This window comes from Coffea eugenioides, chromosome 1 (genome assembly GCF_003713205.1).
Source record: "Coffea eugenioides isolate CCC68of chromosome 1, Ceug_1.0, whole genome shotgun sequence".
Lineage (NCBI taxonomy): Eukaryota > Viridiplantae > Streptophyta > Magnoliopsida > Gentianales > Rubiaceae > Coffea > Coffea eugenioides.
Window position 1 is genome coordinate 41,297,296 of NC_040035.1, and position 19,985 is coordinate 41,317,280.

The 19,985-nt window shown below is 34.6% G+C and overlaps 1 protein-coding gene across 1 annotated transcript; it reads right to left on the reverse strand.

Moving 5' to 3' along the window:
• Positions 1-1,207: 1,207 nt before the first annotated feature.
• On the reverse strand, positions 1,208-4,827 carry LOC113781102 (NAC domain-containing protein 60-like). The gene is made up of 4 exons (XM_027326953.1): positions 4,425-4,827; positions 2,548-2,801; positions 2,149-2,442; positions 1,208-1,870 (listed from the first exon to the last, which is right to left on the reverse strand). Exons 1-4 carry the CDS (start codon positions 4,648-4,650, stop codon positions 1,442-1,444), a joined length of 1,203 nt encoding a protein of 400 aa, XP_027182754.1. The 5' UTR covers positions 4,651-4,827; the 3' UTR covers positions 1,208-1,441.
• Positions 4,828-19,985: the final 15,158 nt, after the last annotated feature.

A 19,985-nucleotide genomic window follows, 5' to 3' on the forward strand; every position in this document is an offset into this window, starting at 1 on the left:
TTATTTCTTGTTTAAAGCAAATGAGAAAATGTTAAATAGCCACAGTTTAAGATTGTCGTATATTAATGCCAAAATACACAAGCTCTTAGCACAAATCAAAAACATGCAAGGGAAAAAAACTTTATTGACTTGAAAAATCTTTATAAGAAGATCAGGAGTCAAGTTATATACTTTACATACAAATGAAAAAAAGCACAACAGAAATCCCTTGGACTATTTACACCCTTATCAAATAAAGAGCAAAAAGGGGCCGGGGAGGGATGGGTTGGATGATGAGAAAAGGGAGTGTAAATGAAAAGTTCATATTCGAATCCTCTCACTTGCACTAAAAAAAATTCAACAAAAAAAATTGCAAATAGTCCAAGTTCTACAAACATTGCATCTCAATTATTGTGATTCAAATTCATCATAAGAATAGAAAAGTTAAATTGACATGACAAACAACAAAAGGAAAAAAACAAATGAAAAAGTAATTTAGTTTTAATTGAGATTATGGTTGAGCTTGGCCACATCCAATCAAATAACAAAACTGTTCATATACTTCACCAGTAAACAAGTGACCATTAATTCTATTTCAATGCCATATTTCCTTTTCCTTTCAGAAAAAAGGATAAATTAGATGTATATGTATTCAAAATAAAAATATATAATAATAAATTAAATTTTAAAAAAAAGAAAATAATTCCATAATTAAAAAGAAAATATAAACAATCACTCTAAAAATTATTTTTATAATTTAAGTCTTTACTTTACTAATATTTATCAATTTTGTTTGTCACTCCCAACTCGACATGTGCATGTTCATTTCTCGTGGAGAATCAATACTTGTATGTTAAAGTATGAGACAGGATTTATCTGGAAAAGAAGTCAAAAAAAAGTTCAAAAAATATTCCCATCTAAGATTTCAAAATTTTAAAATGTTTTTACAATAATTGATTAAATGAACTGAAATGTATAAGAATTATTCTTTCTAAAACTAATAATCGAAATTTCACAAAGAATTTTAATATCTTAAAAGTGCTCTACTTTGAATTAATACAATCATCACGTACAAAGCGCATGAGATATTACTAGCAATCATAAGTTGCATGCGAAATGTGCACCACACAGTCACATTTGATATCCGAAAGTGAGGCAATCCTAAAATTGTCATTGTCACATGGAAAATACGGGATTAATAAAGAAAGATATATTTTTTCAAAGGAGCTATCTGTTGTTTTACATCTACTACAATTCTGTACAGCCCTGTACATTTGTCTATATAGACAGCTGAGAATATACGCTAGTAGGAATCTATTCTAATGGTAATGCAAGCTTCTTGATCTATCTATTGCCTCCATAAAGTGGAAGGACATGTACGTACATGCATCCCAGTTTCTATACAGACTATTTTACAGGAGCTCCTTTGTACAAAGAAAGTGCTGCAATTGCTTTTCAGGAACTATCCAACTTGCACATACATGAAGAGCGCAGCCAGGATTATGAGAGCGATGAAGAATATGGATAAACGCTCAGACCCCACGTTAGAGAATAATCTAACCAACAATTTTGGCGGCTGCTGCAAATCTGGGTGACTGACGAGCTTGGGAGGGAGGTTAGCTTTGTCGACTCTGTACCTGTTAAGTGGATGAGCTTCATTGTATTCAAGTTTTTGCCTTCCCAATCTGAGCCTTCGATTTGCTGTGCCCTGGAAAGGAAGGCTGCAGGATGGGGTATCTTCGGCTGGCTGCTTAGACTTATTCTGCGACTCAGGTTCTGGTGCAACCGTTTGCAGGTGTTGTGGACTCGCGTAGATTGCAGAATCATCTAGCTGGATGATATCATCTTTCATAATGTCAGCAAAATAATCCTCTTCAATGCTGTCACAATCCTGGATCTCAAAGACACAGATAGCTAATAAGGGTATTGAAGACTGAATAAGCATCTGGGCACCAATTAAAATAAAAATAAACATACTGCTAATGGAATAGCTCTTTTTTCTACTGCTTTATCAGCACATGACACCAACTGAAATTTCGACCAGTTAAACAATGATATTATAGGAACCCGAGAGTAGGGTATATTATGTAACACAGAACAAACAACCCATTTATTGTGGTATAAATCATTAGATGCATCCCTCGGCAAAAAAGACACGCAACAGCATACCTTCTGGTGGCTGGAAGACGCGTAAGGAGACAATTCGTTGGGTACTTTATCATCACATTCAAATCCAGATTCAATCTGCTCAGTTGAATGCGAATTGTTGCTGCTACTACATTCCTTTGACCAGCAGTCGCCTAACAGGGCTCCTTCAGAAGCATCAGTTTGCTCAATTCCGGATGAAGCAGCAGCATTGTTGTTTGCAGCTGATGGATGTCTGCCTTCTTGAGGTTTCCTTCGTGGTGAGTCATCTAAATGGAACTCAGTGTTCTTTCTAAGGCGGCACACAACCATGAAATCCTGCACCAAGAAAGAAGAAACCCATAGAGTATTTAAGGTGCTTCATCCTATAAAAGGTACTTAAGGCAATCAGGAAAAAATGCTACATCAAAAGCACCATTTAACCTGTGACTTTCCACTCATGCAATATTCGTGCATTATCCATTCGGTCCTTTGTCCTTTTGGTGCCCTACCAGTGTGAAACACCAAAGTTCTCTTTGTGCCAATTATAGTCGAACCTGACTTTATATTACGTTCTTTTCCAGTGGCTTTCCAGTATCCAAGATCAGTTGCCCTCTTACTTTGGGAGCCATTCGGGTATTTTCTTCCACGAGGAGAAAAAAAGAACCACTCTTTATCTGATTGAATGACAGATTTACCTACAGAGGCAAGCATGAGAAGCAATCAACTATAAAAACCATGCTAATAAAAATAAAAGGACTTTGAAAGAACTACTGCATAGAGCAATTAGTCACATCAATTACCCGTTAGCAGTTAATAAATTCATTTGAGATGAAGTACTAACCAAATGTCAGGTGGCCTCAGATTTTTATGGACATTGTGTTTCCATTTGACAATAAGTTCACCTTGTTATGCTCTTTGTTTCATCTCTGTTTCTCCATTCACTCTAAACAGCTTAGACTTACGCCAATGGATCATCAATATCCACTTAATCCTTCACTTTGCACAGGTGACAAATCAGAATGTTCTGACATAGTTTTCTTGAAGTTGCTCTGATTTTGGCTTATTTAGCAATTTGGAAGTTTTCTACAACTGATAATGCCTCCAGCTGATTCATATTAAGGTACTTATAAGACTTGAAACTAATTCAAATTATGTGGTGCTACAGCTACCTTCCTGCCTTAGAAATCACCCGTACTAGACACTAAAGTTATTCCTGAAAGCAGCTACTGAAAGTCCAGCTGATACTTTCTTTTCAACTCCTAGGAGCCTTAATCTTCGAAGTCCAGCTCATACTTTCATTTCAACCCTAGTAACCTCAATTTTCCATATCAAGAAGAAAAGGCTTGTGTTTTTTGACTCTTTGGTTCCATGAACTTCTCTTTACTAAACTAAAAATAGGGGAGCAAAAAAAGGTAATTTGGGCATAGGAAAGCCTGAAATGAGCAATTTTTGAACAGGTTATGCTAAACAGGACTTCCAAGATTTCAACAAACTTCACGCATCAGCCATATCTGACCTTCATAGCAAGGAATTAAACTCATCAAATGAAGAAACCGTACCCATACCTAAGTATCCAAATTCTCAAAAAAAAGATTTAGAATGCTTTTCCAAGTAAGGAACTCGTTCCTTTGGTTTATACTTACTCCTTCCTTTTCCTTTCCCTTCCCCTGCAAGGATTTAATCAACAGCATTCGTCTTCAAGAGTATTCAGGCCAAATAATGGCCATATCACATCCAGCTCCAATATCTTACAAACATGCCAATGCATTTTTTCCAATTGACTCTCCTCTGCTGTCTCATGTCCTTCATAAGGAATTTCACAATTTCTAAAGCCCCCTCCCTTCAAAAAAGCGCTTTCAGAACCGAATTTTTACCACAATAACAGAGTAACTAGACCAATGGTCCAACAAAAACGAGGGACCTATCTAGCTAAATAATTCCCACTAACCCCCCCCCCCCCCCCCCCCACAAAACAAAAAAAGGAAATATAAAGGAAGAGAAAACATTTGTAAGGTTACAAGTCCAAATATTATAAGCATTCATAATTTATGTCATCTCTCTAAACAATTGAAATTTAGAGAGGAAAGGCGCAAATTATGTAAATGAAATCTACCTACACACAAATTACAAAATCATCCCAACTTATGTTCTAATGATGCTTGCTAATAGAAACATTTATATGCTTAATTCTTTACAGCATTGCAAACCATTTACCCCTTCATTCTTCTTCTCCAAATAATGGGAAACAATAGGACAAAGTGGAAGAGAAACAAATAAATCAACTAGCTATCATACGATTGTAACTGAAAAACAAGAACCTGGTAAGTCCCAGGGCTCGAATCTACAAATATCAACTTCGGGAATGACATCAACAGAGTTATCTAGCCCTTCAACCTTCTTCTTCAGGTAAAAACATATTAACTCTTCATCTGTAGGAGAAAACCGAAACCCGGGAAACATAGATGATGCTTCAGCCATTGAAATCTCCATATTCTTCTTTGTCGAAGAAGAACTAGTAATCTCATTTTCCTGTTGGTCCCCCATATCGTCTGAACCCCACGTACATTTAAAAAACCATAGAAAACATAATTTATATGCTAATAGGAAAAGATACCAATTTAGAAGTCTTGGAGAGAAGGAACAGAATCTGTTGATCAGAAGATGAACAAGTTTTCTAGGATTCTGATTCTCCTTTTTCTTGCAGGAAATCTCTACTTTTCCTTTTTCTTTTTCTTTTTTTTTCTAGTGTCAATGTGCTTTTGGTTGCTTTAACGTTGGAAAAGTGGTTTAATTAAAATGCATATTGACTCAGCGTTTTGGCAGCCATTTGCAGCCGGGAGGCAATGCTACGTGGCAATGCTTTTTCCTAGTTGTGGTGTACAATTCAGCGGACAATTATTTTATTCATTCATCGGTTTAGAGACATTAGTCAAAGTTAAGTCAAAGCAAAAGTATTAGTAAATGTTTATGATTCTTTTCTGTAGAAGTGTTGTTGGTGATTTCAGCATGGCCGAAAGCTAATCCACTTGCTTGTCTTGATTCGTCGTTTTGACGTTCATTTTTTTTTTTTTTTTTGGTGAGTGGAAGGCCTTGGAGGCTTTTTACTTGCACCCCCATCTCCCGTGATTTTGACATTTGAATGCTCGATCGATCGGGTTGTTTCTCGGTTACAATCTCATCTTCCGTGCACATCACACAAGAAATATTGTTCTTTTTTATTTTTTAAAGATTTAAAAACTTTTGAATACTAGATCGAGGGTTTAATTTCAGTACACCTCTTTCTCCTGTCATTTTGACTTTTGAATACTAGGCTTGGGGTTCAACCCACCGCCTAATGCATCACACAAAAAACATAGCGTTTCTTATTTTTTGAAAATCCAAAGGGGTTTTGAATACTAAATCGGGGGTTCAATCCCATCCATCCAGTGCATCACAAAAAAAAAAAATAGTGCTTCTTATTTTTAAAAAAAATTCAAAGAGTGGAATAGTGCATTTATTTAATTTATTTAATCTGATGATTTACTTCCCAATTTTCATTGAAACCCCTTAGGGTGCGTTTGGTATCCCATAGAATTGGGGTTTAGAATTGGAATTGGAACCCCAATTCTAATTCTTGTGTTTGGACGCTGCATTTTCCATAGAATTAGCATTGAATTCTAATTCCAAGAGATTCCAATTCCACAATCTCAATTCTTTGTCGGACCAAAAGAATTCTAATTTCAATTCCACAGCTGAATTCCTAATCGGGTCGACACGCGGGTCTTGTACGAGTAAAAACTCAAAAATGGGTCAACTATAAAACGGATGGAAAAAACGCAAACCTCTCTCCTTCCCTTTCAACATAAGTAGAATAAGAGCCGAAGAGTGTTGATGACCTGGATGGTTTTCGTCGTCCTCTCACGTGCGCTGTGCGTGGTTCGTGACGACGTCGTTTTGTGTTGTTTGCTAATGTGTTCCTCGCGCATGACTCTTCGAACTCTAACCCTAGGTCAGACCAAAACGCCGCCTCTCTTCCCTTCCCTTTCTTCTCCCCGTCTCTCTCCTCAACCTTTCTCTCTGATCATTCTTCTTCCTCTCTCTCTCTCTCTCTCTCTCTCTCACTCGATCTTGACCTCTTTATTTTCTCCTCTGACTTTCTCCACCACACCGTCTCCCTCTCCTCTAAGAGCTCCTGCTACCCCCAACATCACGAGTCCCCCTTCTCCCACCTCCCTGTGATTTCCTTTCCACCTCCCTGCGCTTCAAGTTCATCGTCGTTGGATCCTCTTCCAGCCTTTGGGAGGACTTTCGATCCCACCACAAGATCCTCGCAGTCATCAGCATTTTTTACTACTCTTCCTCCCTCAATCACCATTCTCTCGCCCTTCAATTTTATTTTTAAATTTTTTGCTCCTCATTTTTTTTGCAGCCTGAATATCAATATTGGGCAGTATTTCGGTGTTTTTGGCTTTTCGATTATTTTCCTGTTTCCCAGTCTACATGCGAAGATGCCTTTGCTTTTTTGTGATGTTTTGCTTTGGTTTTCCAAAACATCTTGAAATTCTATGGCTTAAGAGATGGTCATTTAGTGGTTTTTTTTTTGTATCTTGGCTGATTGTATTCTTTTTATTTTTCAGGGGATTTTTCTTCAACAGCTTCAACAACAGGGTGCAACACCATCTGGGACGAACAACCCTATGAAGAGAATTTTGAGAAAGAGGTGGGTCAAGATGATTGCCCGTGATTTCATTCATTTGTTATTTTTTAGAGGTTTTTTTTGGTCATGGTGAATTGGATGTAAGTTTTTTGATGGTTTTGATGAATTGGAGTCCTATGTGTTTAATTGCTTTTAGATCCGTGACTTTTCTTTTCTTTTGGTTGTAATAGTCGAATTCGGATCTTTGTTGTGCTTTTGCTCTATTGTATATTTGTGTATGGATTCGTGTGCACTGCCAGTTTTTCGTCTATTGCCGTGTATGCTATTTAGGAGATAGGTGGACTAGCATGGAAAACTACTATGTTGGAATGCGAAATTGATTTTTGACATCATTATGTTTGCTGATTTGAAGTGATTTTGAGCTATTCTTGTAAGGGAAGATGTAAAGAAGTTTTTTCTTTTTCTTTTTCTTTTCCCCATGATGAATTTGTAGGTGTGGGCACTGTAAGAAGCTTGCTCCAGAGTACGAGAAGGTTGGTGCAAGTTTCACGAAAGTTAAATCTGTTTTGATTGGAAAGGTTAGCCTTTCAGCTCTTTTATGATCCATTGACCCTTTCAGATATGGTAGGAAAAGTCTCATTTTTACTCTAGGTTCGTAGTGTTGCTATATCAATTAGGACATTTGCCATGGGTTATTAAGTAGTTTAGCTAAAGTTGGTACAATCTAAAGCTTGAAACTTCTGGGAATGTTACTATTGCATTGCTGTAGAGAACTCATATATGATACAAAATTCATGGTTTTTGCCATGCTATCGTGGTGGGCTTGTTTTAATGAATTTTGGAGTTGTACATTATTAAGGGTTTTGTCATTGTTTGAATCATCTATCTTTGTGCTTTTTCTGATCACCTTAGGAGTTGCCATCCTTGGAAGTTACATTAATATAGAGCAAGATGCTACGGCAAAACTCTCTCAGACAAACTATACGGTTATTTCGTGTTGAAAAAGTGCTTACATTTTTCTTTTTATCCTTGCAAACTGGATATGTTCTATTTGATTTCCATCACTGAAATCTTGAGAAAGTGGAACCTGAGGTCCATTGCTATCTGGTTGCTTGTTGGCATCAACATCAGTTTAACTGTCTTAGCTATTGTGAATCTTCTATTTTGCATCTGATTTAATGTCAATACTTAAAAGATTAATCAACGATTTAGCTATGAATTATAGCAAAATAAGTTTAATTTTTGAACTTATTATCAAATTATATTTGTTGTAGGTGAACTGCAATGAGCATAAGATATAGTGTTTGTGGTTACCCTATATCCAATGGTTTCCAAAAGGTTCTTTGGAGCCCAAAAAGTTAGTTTATGTGAAATGCTGGAGTTTTCAAAAGGTCTTTGTTTTTCCTTACTTGCTCTGTTGAAATGATATCTATCCTGGTGTTGACTCTATGTAAATATAACTTACATGCCTTGAGTTCATACAATTGTATTCCTCATGAATCTATTTTTATTCTCAGGTATGAAGGTGCACGACCTGCAGAAGCCCTTGTTGAGTTTGTGAATAGTGAAGGAGGTAATGTTATTGTCTAGCTGGCTTGTGTTTTGTGGTCCATAAGTGTAATCCATGCTAACAAGTTTGGTAGATTTACGTTAAACCATATTTTGGTAGAAGTGTTGAATAATCCACAAGGTTGTTAAAATCCAATCCATATTACTTACGAAGATTAGAAATTTACTTCACCTTAAGATATCACCAATCTCTTTTGGATTCATTGTGCTGAAATATCACCTTAAATACCTGATACTGGAACTTTGGCGTTAATTCTTCCTGATCTTGAGCATACATGAACTGTACACTTCCATCCATCGTTGAAGACCTGACCTTACTTAGTTTCATTTCCAATGAGGTTTCTTCTCCATCATTTTTCATTATGAAAAATTTTTATTTTCCAAAGATTAGATTTAATCTTAATGAATTTGTTGCTTTTTCCTATTTGAATCAGATGAGATGAGCTTTGCAAGACATTTCTTATCATTTTGCCATTGCAATAGTTTCTAGAAAATGCAGAGCCAAGGTACATGCATGTAAAAAAAAAAATATTCTGGAATATTTTTCAAAGTGAGACTCATTTTGGCTAATGAATACTTATTAGCAGGTTTACAATGTTGTTAAGTTACCAGAACTTTATTGTGCCAGCAATACACTATATAATCTGCCTACCCTACCGCCAAAGGTGTTTCTATTACATTTTAGGCAAGAATAATAAGTGTTCTAGTAAATGGTGAGGTTGAGTATGATAAAATTCAGCCCTTGAGAAAAATGCCACATTCACATTTTTACATGAAAAATGCAAGTTTTTCGTTTGTTAGTTGTGTACATTGATGGCCTATATCTGGTACCATGAAATAATTGCTTAGAATAATGGTTTATGCAAATTGATGGGGTCTGATGCCAAGTTTAAGAGGGATAGAGTTGTGTAATGCAAGTGTTTGTTCCTCAAGTGAGCTGACTTCAATTAATGAGCTATTTTTTATTTACTTGATGATAATGTAAACAGTGAGTTACATAATGCTATAGGGGTTGGTTAAAGGGGAAAGGAATTATATTATAATGAGGTGTATGTTTGGTAACGGTAGATTTTTGGATATGAAAATGATAATAATGCATAATGTTTTTGCCCGAAAAGGTGATAGTAGTTATTATTTTTTTGTTAAGTTTGGTGCATGATGACATGTAGTCCTTAGTTTGCTTTAATTATGGTTGATTCCATTCAAATTTGAGATTGTTTGTATGTAATTTGCAGGTTGATGGCGCTAAAATTTTCTTGTGGATTTGAACAAGGTGCTTAAATGAGCTGACTTTTCTTCAAATTGGGAATGGTTTATGGATGGTAGTTTTCATAGTCATGTCATAATGGAATCCAATAATAATGCTTAGTTCATAATTACCAAAATATGTAGTTTGTACGAGTGTAGATTCTATTTTTTCACAATCTATTTTTGGTTCATATATTGTTTCCACTTACTTTTTTTAAGCTGTACATGAATACACATTTTTTCCATATATCATTGTCGGCTATTGAGCGAATTGTTGAATGTTATCGGGAAGTTGGGTTCCATGAAATTGCCAAATTGTGCCATGCAGAAATTGAATTGAAGTTGATTTTGGCATATTCATATTTTGCTTTCATGTACATTTCCAAATTTGTAATCTGCTACCGCCTACAATTCTGGAATTACGTCCGAAGATGATATTTTGGATTATGTTATGACGTTGATTATAACATTCTATTGAATTCAAGACCAAGTTTCTGCCTGCCAAGTCACCTGCACAAGCAGGTTGATTATAACATTCTATTGAATTCAAGACCAAGTTTCTGCCTGCCAAGTCACCTGCACAAGCAGGCCGTTGGCTCTGAGTTCTGCAAAAATCTTAAAACCTCTTATAGAGAGCATACTCTCTCTCTCTCTCCAATGACCAACTTAAGATTTGAATATTCCTTTCGATGAATGCTTTATCCTTGTAAGTTCTATGTGTTGAACATAGATGATCTAGATTATTCCTCCTCCCAAAATTGCTGTATTCTTGGTGTAATAAAAAAATTTAATTCTAATTCAATTGAAATGTATTCTTTTGAATTTATATATAATAGAAGTAACAAAGAGACACCCATCATCTCTCACACACAGATATGCAAGGCAAAAATCACACTGTAGTATTCTAACCAAAAAAATATTAAACCGATTTTCACTGTTACTGGATTCCGCACTTCAGTTTTAGCATTAGTTCAGCTTATGAAACTGTTTCCTTGCAAATGCCGTTTCTCCCTCTCATTAACAGCTTCTTTAGCAATCCTCCACTTCCCCTTTTTTCAACGGTACTTTTTTTCTCTTATAACGTACGACTTATGACGTACGATATATGCAAATCATCATGTTCTATGCTTCTACATGTCATGAAAAATGCTGAACTTTATTCTCATGCTAAACGAGCAATAGAGTAAAGATAAGACAAGAATTCAATTTCAAGCTAAAAAAATATTAGCTTTAAATCTCAGCAGTACCTTTATCTAAATCTAAATAAATATTCATACTATTTTCGTGAAGCGATTGTACCTTTTATTTATTCATGTATATTTATGTTTAACTGCGTACATAAAATTATTAACCGACAAATATTTTTGTTCTATGACTCCATATATTTAAGAGGGCATGTTTTATATTTATCCCAACGCGCAACGCGCGTTTTATGCCTCCTAGTCAATTATCGATCGCCATATCAGAAGCTCTGATGGAGCATTCTTCGTCGCCGCCGCCTCCTCCTCCAATTACGTTGATAGAGGCACTTTTGCTGCCGCCTCCACCCTTCCATGCCCCACTCCCTGCCTTTTGCACAACTCAAGTTGAAATTATGGGGTTCCAATTAGTTTCTATCAGTTTTTTCCTTCCCCTTTTTGTGTTGACTTGTGCCTCCACCTCCGCTGGCCTGGTGTTGCCCACATTTGTCGTCACCGTGCATTCTCTCATGCTTCCTCTCCTGGATCGCTAATTCCTCTCTCCCTACTATTCCAGATTTTCCAGATAGATTTAGAGCTTACGAAGGTAACATCAAAATTTAATTTTTGCCAATTAAACATTTTTTTAGGGGTTTTTTTTTTATAATTTGTGGTATTGATTCTATACGGTTATTATTATTATATTAAGCTTATAATTTACACTGTTATGTGAACAAAAGAACAAGTTGGTCTTTGGTTTCGAGTGTCTTGTTTGTTTGAGTCTTAGTTAATTAGTCAAAGTTTGGCTTGGAACCTTTTCGGAATAATGCCTGAATGTTTAGGATTTGAGGGTACTTATGTACAAGTTAGCTGCTAAAATTTGTCAGTTTACCTTGCAATTAAATAAATGTAGAAAGTAGAAGGTGATGCTGATGTTGTGGAAAAAATCTATTATAGTGAATTATATCTCATCCAATATATTTGTGTGTTTACGTCTTTCAATTTGATTATTGTTGCTCTAAACATTTCTTTCTTTCTCTTACATGTGGAGTTGCAGAAGAAATTTATATTGATGTTTGTACTTCTAAGAATCAAGATTGCTTCTTTGAACTGTAAAATGATCTGCTTACCGCATTTCTTTGGGTACTTGGGCATTTTTTTATTGATTATGAGGCTTTTGGAAAAACCACCTTTGGTTGGAAGTAAACTAATAATACTACTAGTACTATCATTTTATTCATCTCTTGATTTTCTATCTCTTGCTTTTAGCTTGATTCCCAATACTAACTAGTAGTACTCCTTAATTGCCTCTGCTTCTGGCGTTTAAACATCTCCTATCCTAGTAATTCCTCAGCCTATCATGTTTAATTACAGGTTAGTGCCATCTTCTCGCTATTGATGGGACCATTAGCTTACACCAATATATAACTAAGTCCGGACTCCACAGATGGACAAGAATTTAAAAGAATAGTTTCACTAGCCATGCTTGTCAAGATAGATTTCTGGAGAATGCTAACATAGATCTAAATGACTAACTTGTAATACATTTATGATGCAGTTTAGAGTTATGCCATGATCCTCACACATGCACAGACAGGGAGAGGGGAAGTTGGCAGCCCTGTAATTCCAATGGTGTGAATATTGAATGCTGACCATATTTGCCAAGACAGAAACTGTTGTCTTGGAGACGAGCTTGGCCGTAGGTTTGTACACCACATTGCGTTTCCCGTCTACTTTTAAGTCCTTAGCAGAGGGAGAAGAAACAGCAGCCCCGCATAGATTAGCCTGGAATCAGAAGACATGTAACAGTAAGATATCTACGTCTTGGGGGGAAAATGCAGGAGAAATTTCTAATTTTGTGATGAATTTTAAAAAAATTCTACAAAAGGGGTGATTTTGATTGGGTATTCCGTAGGGGGGGTCTTCGCATTTTGCGAATGCGAGCTCTGCTCACGAATGCGAGCTCAATAGAGCTCACCCTGATATTTTTTTTTTTTTTTGGGCTCTCATTAAATTTTTTCCAGAAAATAGTAAGAGCTAAATAAAATTTTTCAAATAGCTCGCATTTGATAAATTTGACCTCCAAAAATTGTATTTAATTTTTTTGTTAGATTTCGCATTTATAAGTATGACTTTCAGAAAATTAAATTCAAACTTGCTAGAAAAAAAATTTAAAATGAAATTTACGAGCTCCCACCAAAATGTATCTTTTTCAGAAAATGTTGTTTGTTTTGTAGAATTTGCCTTTACTAAAATGCTGTCGGTAGTAAAATCTTATTTTAAAAGCTCTACTAAAATCTTATAATTCGGAGAAATGTTAAAGAAATGTTATTTAAAATCTGTAATTAGCAGAGGAATAAATTTTTTTATTTTAAAACTTGCACGTGCCTAAAGTCATCAAATATGTGTTCTAAAAAAAATCATATTTCTTTTATATTAAAAAAAATTGGTAATTGTACGGTTGAAAATACGTTATTTTATTATAATAATTTAAATGGTGGAAAAAGTACACATGCATAGTTCTTTCTATTTCATATATCAATGAAAAAATAGAATGAAATTGTTAACATGTAAGGTATTGACTATATTTTATGAATAAAATACTAACTTTTTTTCCTTTTTTATCAAATAAATTTTTTTTATCAAATTCTAATTTTCCTTTGTTATTAATGAATCGTATTTATTTGTTGACACCGACGAATTTTAGTTATAAGAATCTAATAGTTAATAGTCATTAATATCTGTTACAATTTCAACTGTAATTTTAGAAATTTCATAACGCAATGTTATTTAAAAAAATTATATAAGTTATTTTTATGAAGTGCATGTTATTTATTTTCTTTGTTTTGCTGTTCGACAATTCCGAAATCTTTGTTTTGATGTTCGGCAGCTATGTTTCGATATTGCGTTCTGCTTCTCCCACTCACTTTTGTCTTCTTTTTTTTTCGAAATGGGTCTTGGCGGTATGTAGTGCGAGGATGCGAGCTCAATGTGAGCGCATTCCGGGAATGCGAGCTCAGTGAGCTCGCATTTTCAGAATGCGAGCTCAGTGAGCTCGCATTTTCAGTGAGCTCACATCTAATTCTATAGAATTTCAATTCCAATTTTGTAGAATTAGAATTCTAGGAATTGGAATTCCAAAACGTTGGAATTCTTTTGTTTGGGAAATGCATAGAATTGATACAGAATTCATTTGGAATTCCAAATTCTTTGTTAATTTGGATGCGAGAAGAATTCATTAAGAATTAGAATTGTTTCCATCTAACATTTGCTTACATAAAAATTTTCTTTTTTTCTTTTTCATATGGAATAATTTTTTAAACATTTAGCTAATTGTTACTAAAGTTTCAAGGAAAAAATCAATTAGTGCCTTTAATAATTTATTTTTCTTGCATTTAACCAATTGTTATTAAAGCTTTAAAGAAAAAAACCAATTAGTTCCTTTTCTAGAAAAAAAATATAGTATTACTCTTGTTTCCTTTATTCTTAATTAAATTATATTAGATAAAAAACTAATTGGGGTATGTAAGACAACAAGATAAAGTTCATTGTGTATGTAAGTAAAGCTTCTGCATAATGATGAACAAGAAAGTAACTATTCACAAAATGAAAACAAGAAAGTATGAAGTCTAAAGTATCTCTTAACAAGACCACATTAACATGCCTTTTCATGCAGACACGTTTGACCCAAAACTTCAAGAACAGTTTTGAACAAAAACCTGCATCACTTGTTACCAACAAACCATAAATATCTCATCTTGTGCAATTCGTTGATTTTTAAAGAGAAAATTATCAGTAGAAAGGTGTGTTGCCAAACGTACACAAATCCACATGCATAAACAGATATTATGCATGCATAAACCCATATGTAAATTCAGTGAAATAATCTGATATTAATCACATGGTTCATGGTTGCACAAGTGAAGTTGCTCCAGTTCCTGCAAGAGAGCGTTTTCGACCTTTTGCAAAGAATGCTGAAGATCTTATATTCTCACAACTTGTTGATATATTTAAGGGTCTAGTTGTCTATCGACACCAAACAAACATCAAGCCATATACAACATGTTTTGCACCTTTAAGTTGCAAACTCAGAGACCTGAAAGCAAGATTCAAATGATAAAAGCAAATTACCTCACAATCCACCTAAAGAAAGTATAGGTCACGATCAGTCCAGCAAAAATGTAAAAGTCAACAATCACATGTTTACAAGCAGAATGGACATTCTTATGCCACCATCATTATTTGGACCATTATCTTCCATTCCATCTTCCTCATCTTCATTTTCCATTTCATCTTCTTCTTCATCATCAATCTCATGTTGTACTCTTCACATCTCAGCATCAACCTCATCCAAGTAAGGATCATTTGGTTCTTCTACTCGAATAAGATTATGAAGATGGCGCATTCATTAATTATCATGACATGAGTATTGATATCAAAAAAAGATGCATCTCTCAAAATGGCCCATCGCTTCTTGAACAAACCAAATGTCCTTTCAATCACATTTCGAGCAATCGAGTGTAATTCTCCTCCCATTCACTGCATTTTGGGTGAATTCTCAGTTTATGATGGAAAAAAAAAAGAATTCTACAACGAGGGCGGTTCTTGGGTTTGTTTCCACAAAAGAGGGTCTTCGCATTCTGGAAATGCGAGCTCATTGAGCTCGCATTCTGAAAATGCGAGCTCACGCATTCCGCGAATGCGAGCTCTCATTGAGCGCATCCTCGCACTACATACCGCAAAAAAATTTCGAAGAAGAAAAAGAGTGGGGGAGAAGCAGAACGCAATATCGAAACATAGCTGCCGAACATCAAAACAAAGATTTCGGAATTGTCGAACAGCAAAACAAAGAAAATAAATAACATGCACTTCATAAAAATAACTTATATAATTTTTTTAAATAACATTGCGTTATGAAATTTCTAAAATTACAGTTGAAATTGTAACAGATATTAATGACTATTAACTATTAGATTCTTATAACTAAAATTCGTCGGTGTCAACAAATAAATACGATTCATTAATAACAAAGGAAAATTAGAATTTGATAAAAAAAATTTATTGAGGGCCCAAAAATTTATTTGATAAATACAATTTTTGGAGGTCAAATTTATCAAATGCGAGCTATTTGAAAAATTTTATTTAGCTCTTACTATTTTCTGGAAAAAATTTAATGAGAGCCCAAAAAAAAAAAAAAATATCAGGGTGAGCTCTATTGAGCTCGCATTCGCAAAATGCGAAGACCCCCCCTACGGAATACCCAATCAAAATCACCCCTTTTGTAGAATTTTTTTAAATTTCATCACAAAATTAGAAATTTCTCCTGCATTTTCCCCCCAAGACGTAGATATCTTACTGTTACATGTCTTCTGATTCCAGGCTAATCTATGCGGGGCTGCTGTTTCTTCTCCCTCTGCTAAGGACTTAAAAGCAGACGGGAAACGCAATGTGGTGTACAAACCTACGGCCAAGCTCGTCTCCAAGACAACAGTTTCTGTCTTGGCAAATATGGTCAGCATTCAATATTCACACCATTGGAATTACAGGGCTGCCAACTTCCCCTCTCCCTGTCTGTGCATGTGTGAGGATCATGGCATAACTCTAAACTGCATCATAAATGTATTACAAGTTAGTCATTTAGATCTATGTTAGCATTCTCCAGAAATCTATCTTGACAAGCATGGCTAGTGAAACTATTCTTTTAAATTCTTGTCCATCTGTGGAGTCCGGACTTAGTTATATATTGGTGTAAGCTAATGGTCCCATCAATAGCGAGAAGATGGCACTAACCTGTAATTAAACATGATAGGCTGAGGAATTACTAGGATAGGAGATGTTTAAACGCCAGAAGCAGAGGCAATTAAGGAGTACTACTAGTTAGTATTGGGAATCAAGCTAAAAGCAAGAGATAGAAAATCAAGAGATGAATAAAATGATAGTACTAGTAGTATTATTAGTTTACTTCCAACCAAAGGTGGTTTTTCCAAAAGCCTCATAATCAATAAAAAAATGCCCAAGTACCCAAAGAAATGCGGTAAGCAGATCATTTTACAGTTCAAAGAAGCAATCTTGATTCTTAGAAGTACAAACATCAATATAAATTTCTTCTGCAACTCCACATGTAAGAGAAAGAAAGAAATGTTTAGAGCAACAATAATCAAATTGAAAGACGTAAACACACAAATATATTGGATGAGATATAATTCACTATAATAGATTTTTTCCACAACATCAGCATCACCTTCTACTTTCTACATTTATTTAATTGCAAGGTAAACTGACAAATTTTAGCAGCTAACTTGTACATAAGTACCCTCAAATCCTAAACATTCAGGCATTATTCCGAAAAGGTTCCAAGCCAAACTTTGACTAATTAACTAAGACTCAAACAAACAAGACACTCGAAACCAAAGACCAACTTGTTCTTTTGTTCACATAACAGTGTAAATTATAAGCTTAATATAATAATAATAACCGTATAGAATCAATACCACAAATTATAAAAAAAAAACCCCTAAAAAAATGTTTAATTGGCAAAAATTAAATTTTGATGTTACCTTCGTAAGCTCTAAATCTATCTGGAAAATCTGGAATAGTAGGGAGAGAGGAATTAGCGATCCAGGAGAGGAAGCATGAGAGAATGCACGGTGACGACAAATGTGGGCAACACCAGGCCAGCGGAGGTGGAGGCACAAGTCAACACAAAGAGGGGAAGGAAAAAACTGATAGAAACTAATTGGAACCCCATAATTTCAACTTGAGTTGTGCAAAAGGCAGGGAGTGGGGCATGGAAGGGTGGAGGCGGCAGCAAAAGTGCCTCTATCAACGTAATTGGAGGAGGAGGCGGCGGCGACGAAGAATGCTCCATCAGAGCTTCTGATATGGCGATCGATAATTGAAAGGGAAGGAGAGAGGTTTGCGTTTTTTCCATCCATTTTATAGTTGACCCATTTTTGAGTTTTTACTCGTACAAGACCCGCGTGTCGACCCGATTAGGAATTCAGCTATGGAATTGGAATTATAATTCTTTTGGTCCGGCAAAGAATTGAGATTGTGGAATTGGAACCTCTTGGAATTAGAATTCAATGCTAATTCTATGGAAAATGCAGCGTCCAAATACAAGAATTAGAATTGGGGTTCCAATTCCAATTCTAAACCCCAATTCTATGGGATACCAAACGCACCCTTAGAGTCTTTCGTAGAATCTATATCTATATAAATTTGAGAAGGAATTTTTAGCAACAAACCTTCACAAACCTTCTCACTCTCAACTCTATTTTTCTAGCATTTTACATTTAATTTATTTCGTAAAAAAATATCATGGGCACGTTACACCCCTCACGTTTCCCTCAAACAAGAAGTTAACTCCAACTAACACTCCCACGTTTCCCTCAAACAAGAAGTTAACTCCCACCAATACTCCTTACACACCTTACTCCAACTAACACTCCTCACCCACTTTCCCACTACAATAAACATTTTCACAGATCATCTCTATGAAGGCAAGGTATACTGGTTTCAAAATATATATGTAATTCCGGCAAATCTTAAATATCGGCTTGCATCACATCAGTACCAATTATCATTTGGAAACGATATGAAGATAGTGAATATTTTAGATGATTGTGGAACCATACCCCGTTTCAAGTTTAATCTGGTCAAACTATGAGATACAGAACAACACATGGACAATGATTTACAATTGATAGGTATTTCATTCTTCATTAACCATACTTCTATTTAAGTTGCATATTTGAACTGGTATTACTTATACTTTTTGATCTTTTGCAAATGTAATTGGTTTAGTTGTATCTGTTGGTTCACACTATCAAACATCTATCAATAACAAAACTAAGTGTGACATACTTTTACTTGACAAAAGGTTAGTTAATAGATTCAATATCTTTAAAATATTTTATATTCTGCAAATTTTGATTGATACTTACCAAAATTCTCTAAATGAAGTTTGACAGTAGTTCGGTTGACTTTATGTGATAAATTTGCAACTAATGATGGTGAACACTTGCATCAAACTGTTATAAAAAACAATATTTTGCTAGCCTGTGGTATTTGTGTGAGAAATTATAAAGGTAATTCAATTTATTTTCACTTTATTTTATTTTATTTTATAGTTTATCAATAATATAGCACATTGTGCAGGACCGTCACTTTATACTATTCGAGCAAGCAAATTGTATGTCAATTACTACTTAGATTTTGCTCAATACCTATACAGTTGGTAAATTTTACAAATACCAAAATATTAAATTATTAATAATATTTCATACCCTTACGAATATGTATTTGAAAAATTTGCAGGTTTGAGAATGATAAATGTGCTCAGAAATTAGTGACGTGGTTGCGGTCATGCAAATTTACAATGTCCCAAGCATCGTTGATATCAAATGCTAAGAGAATATGGATATTCGAATATACAGTTCTACTTACGATACAATTCCTCTCAATTAATTAAGTGATGAACAAGTATCTATATGTAGTTTCGAATTAATAATTGTAATCTATACATTCTTTGGATGGTTTTAGGTTAAATATTTTCGGATACTTGCTTACATTCAAAGTATCAATATGGATAATATGTTCCATGAGTTATGCAAAAATTGTGGACAATCATGTCAATCTCATTTTGCAAAAATGGTGTGTATCCATTGTTATAATGTAGTCGACATTATTGTCAGGTAATTATTTTCATATATTTTAAATTTTAATATAATTTTTTGCATGATACATCATAATTTCTTCTTAACAGATACAATGTTAACATAGAAGTTAGAAATTCCAGTGGTAACCTATACCTCACTCTTCAAGACAAGCATGCACGATTCATATTTCGTTGTGATGCTTCTTATCTTAGAGATTTAAAAACAAAGGTATACATTATTTATATGTATATATTTTTATATAATATTATTTACAAACTGTCTAAAACAAAATATAATTTTGAATTATGTATGCTTTTAATTGTCAGGAAAATAGAGGTGCATTGTTTGACCAACACATTAATTCATGCAAAAATCGTGAATTCTCATTTATAGTACGAACTCCACAAAAATCAACAAAATTAATTAAATCCCCAATACTGGCGTTCGTACTCAGAGGTGATTGGTGTGAAAAATGTTTACACCTTCGTAGAAGATTATCAAATCAGAGGCAAAATATTTGTAAGTATTTCATTTACTTATCAAATTAAATATTCAATTATATTTAATTGGACCCTTATGTCACTCAAT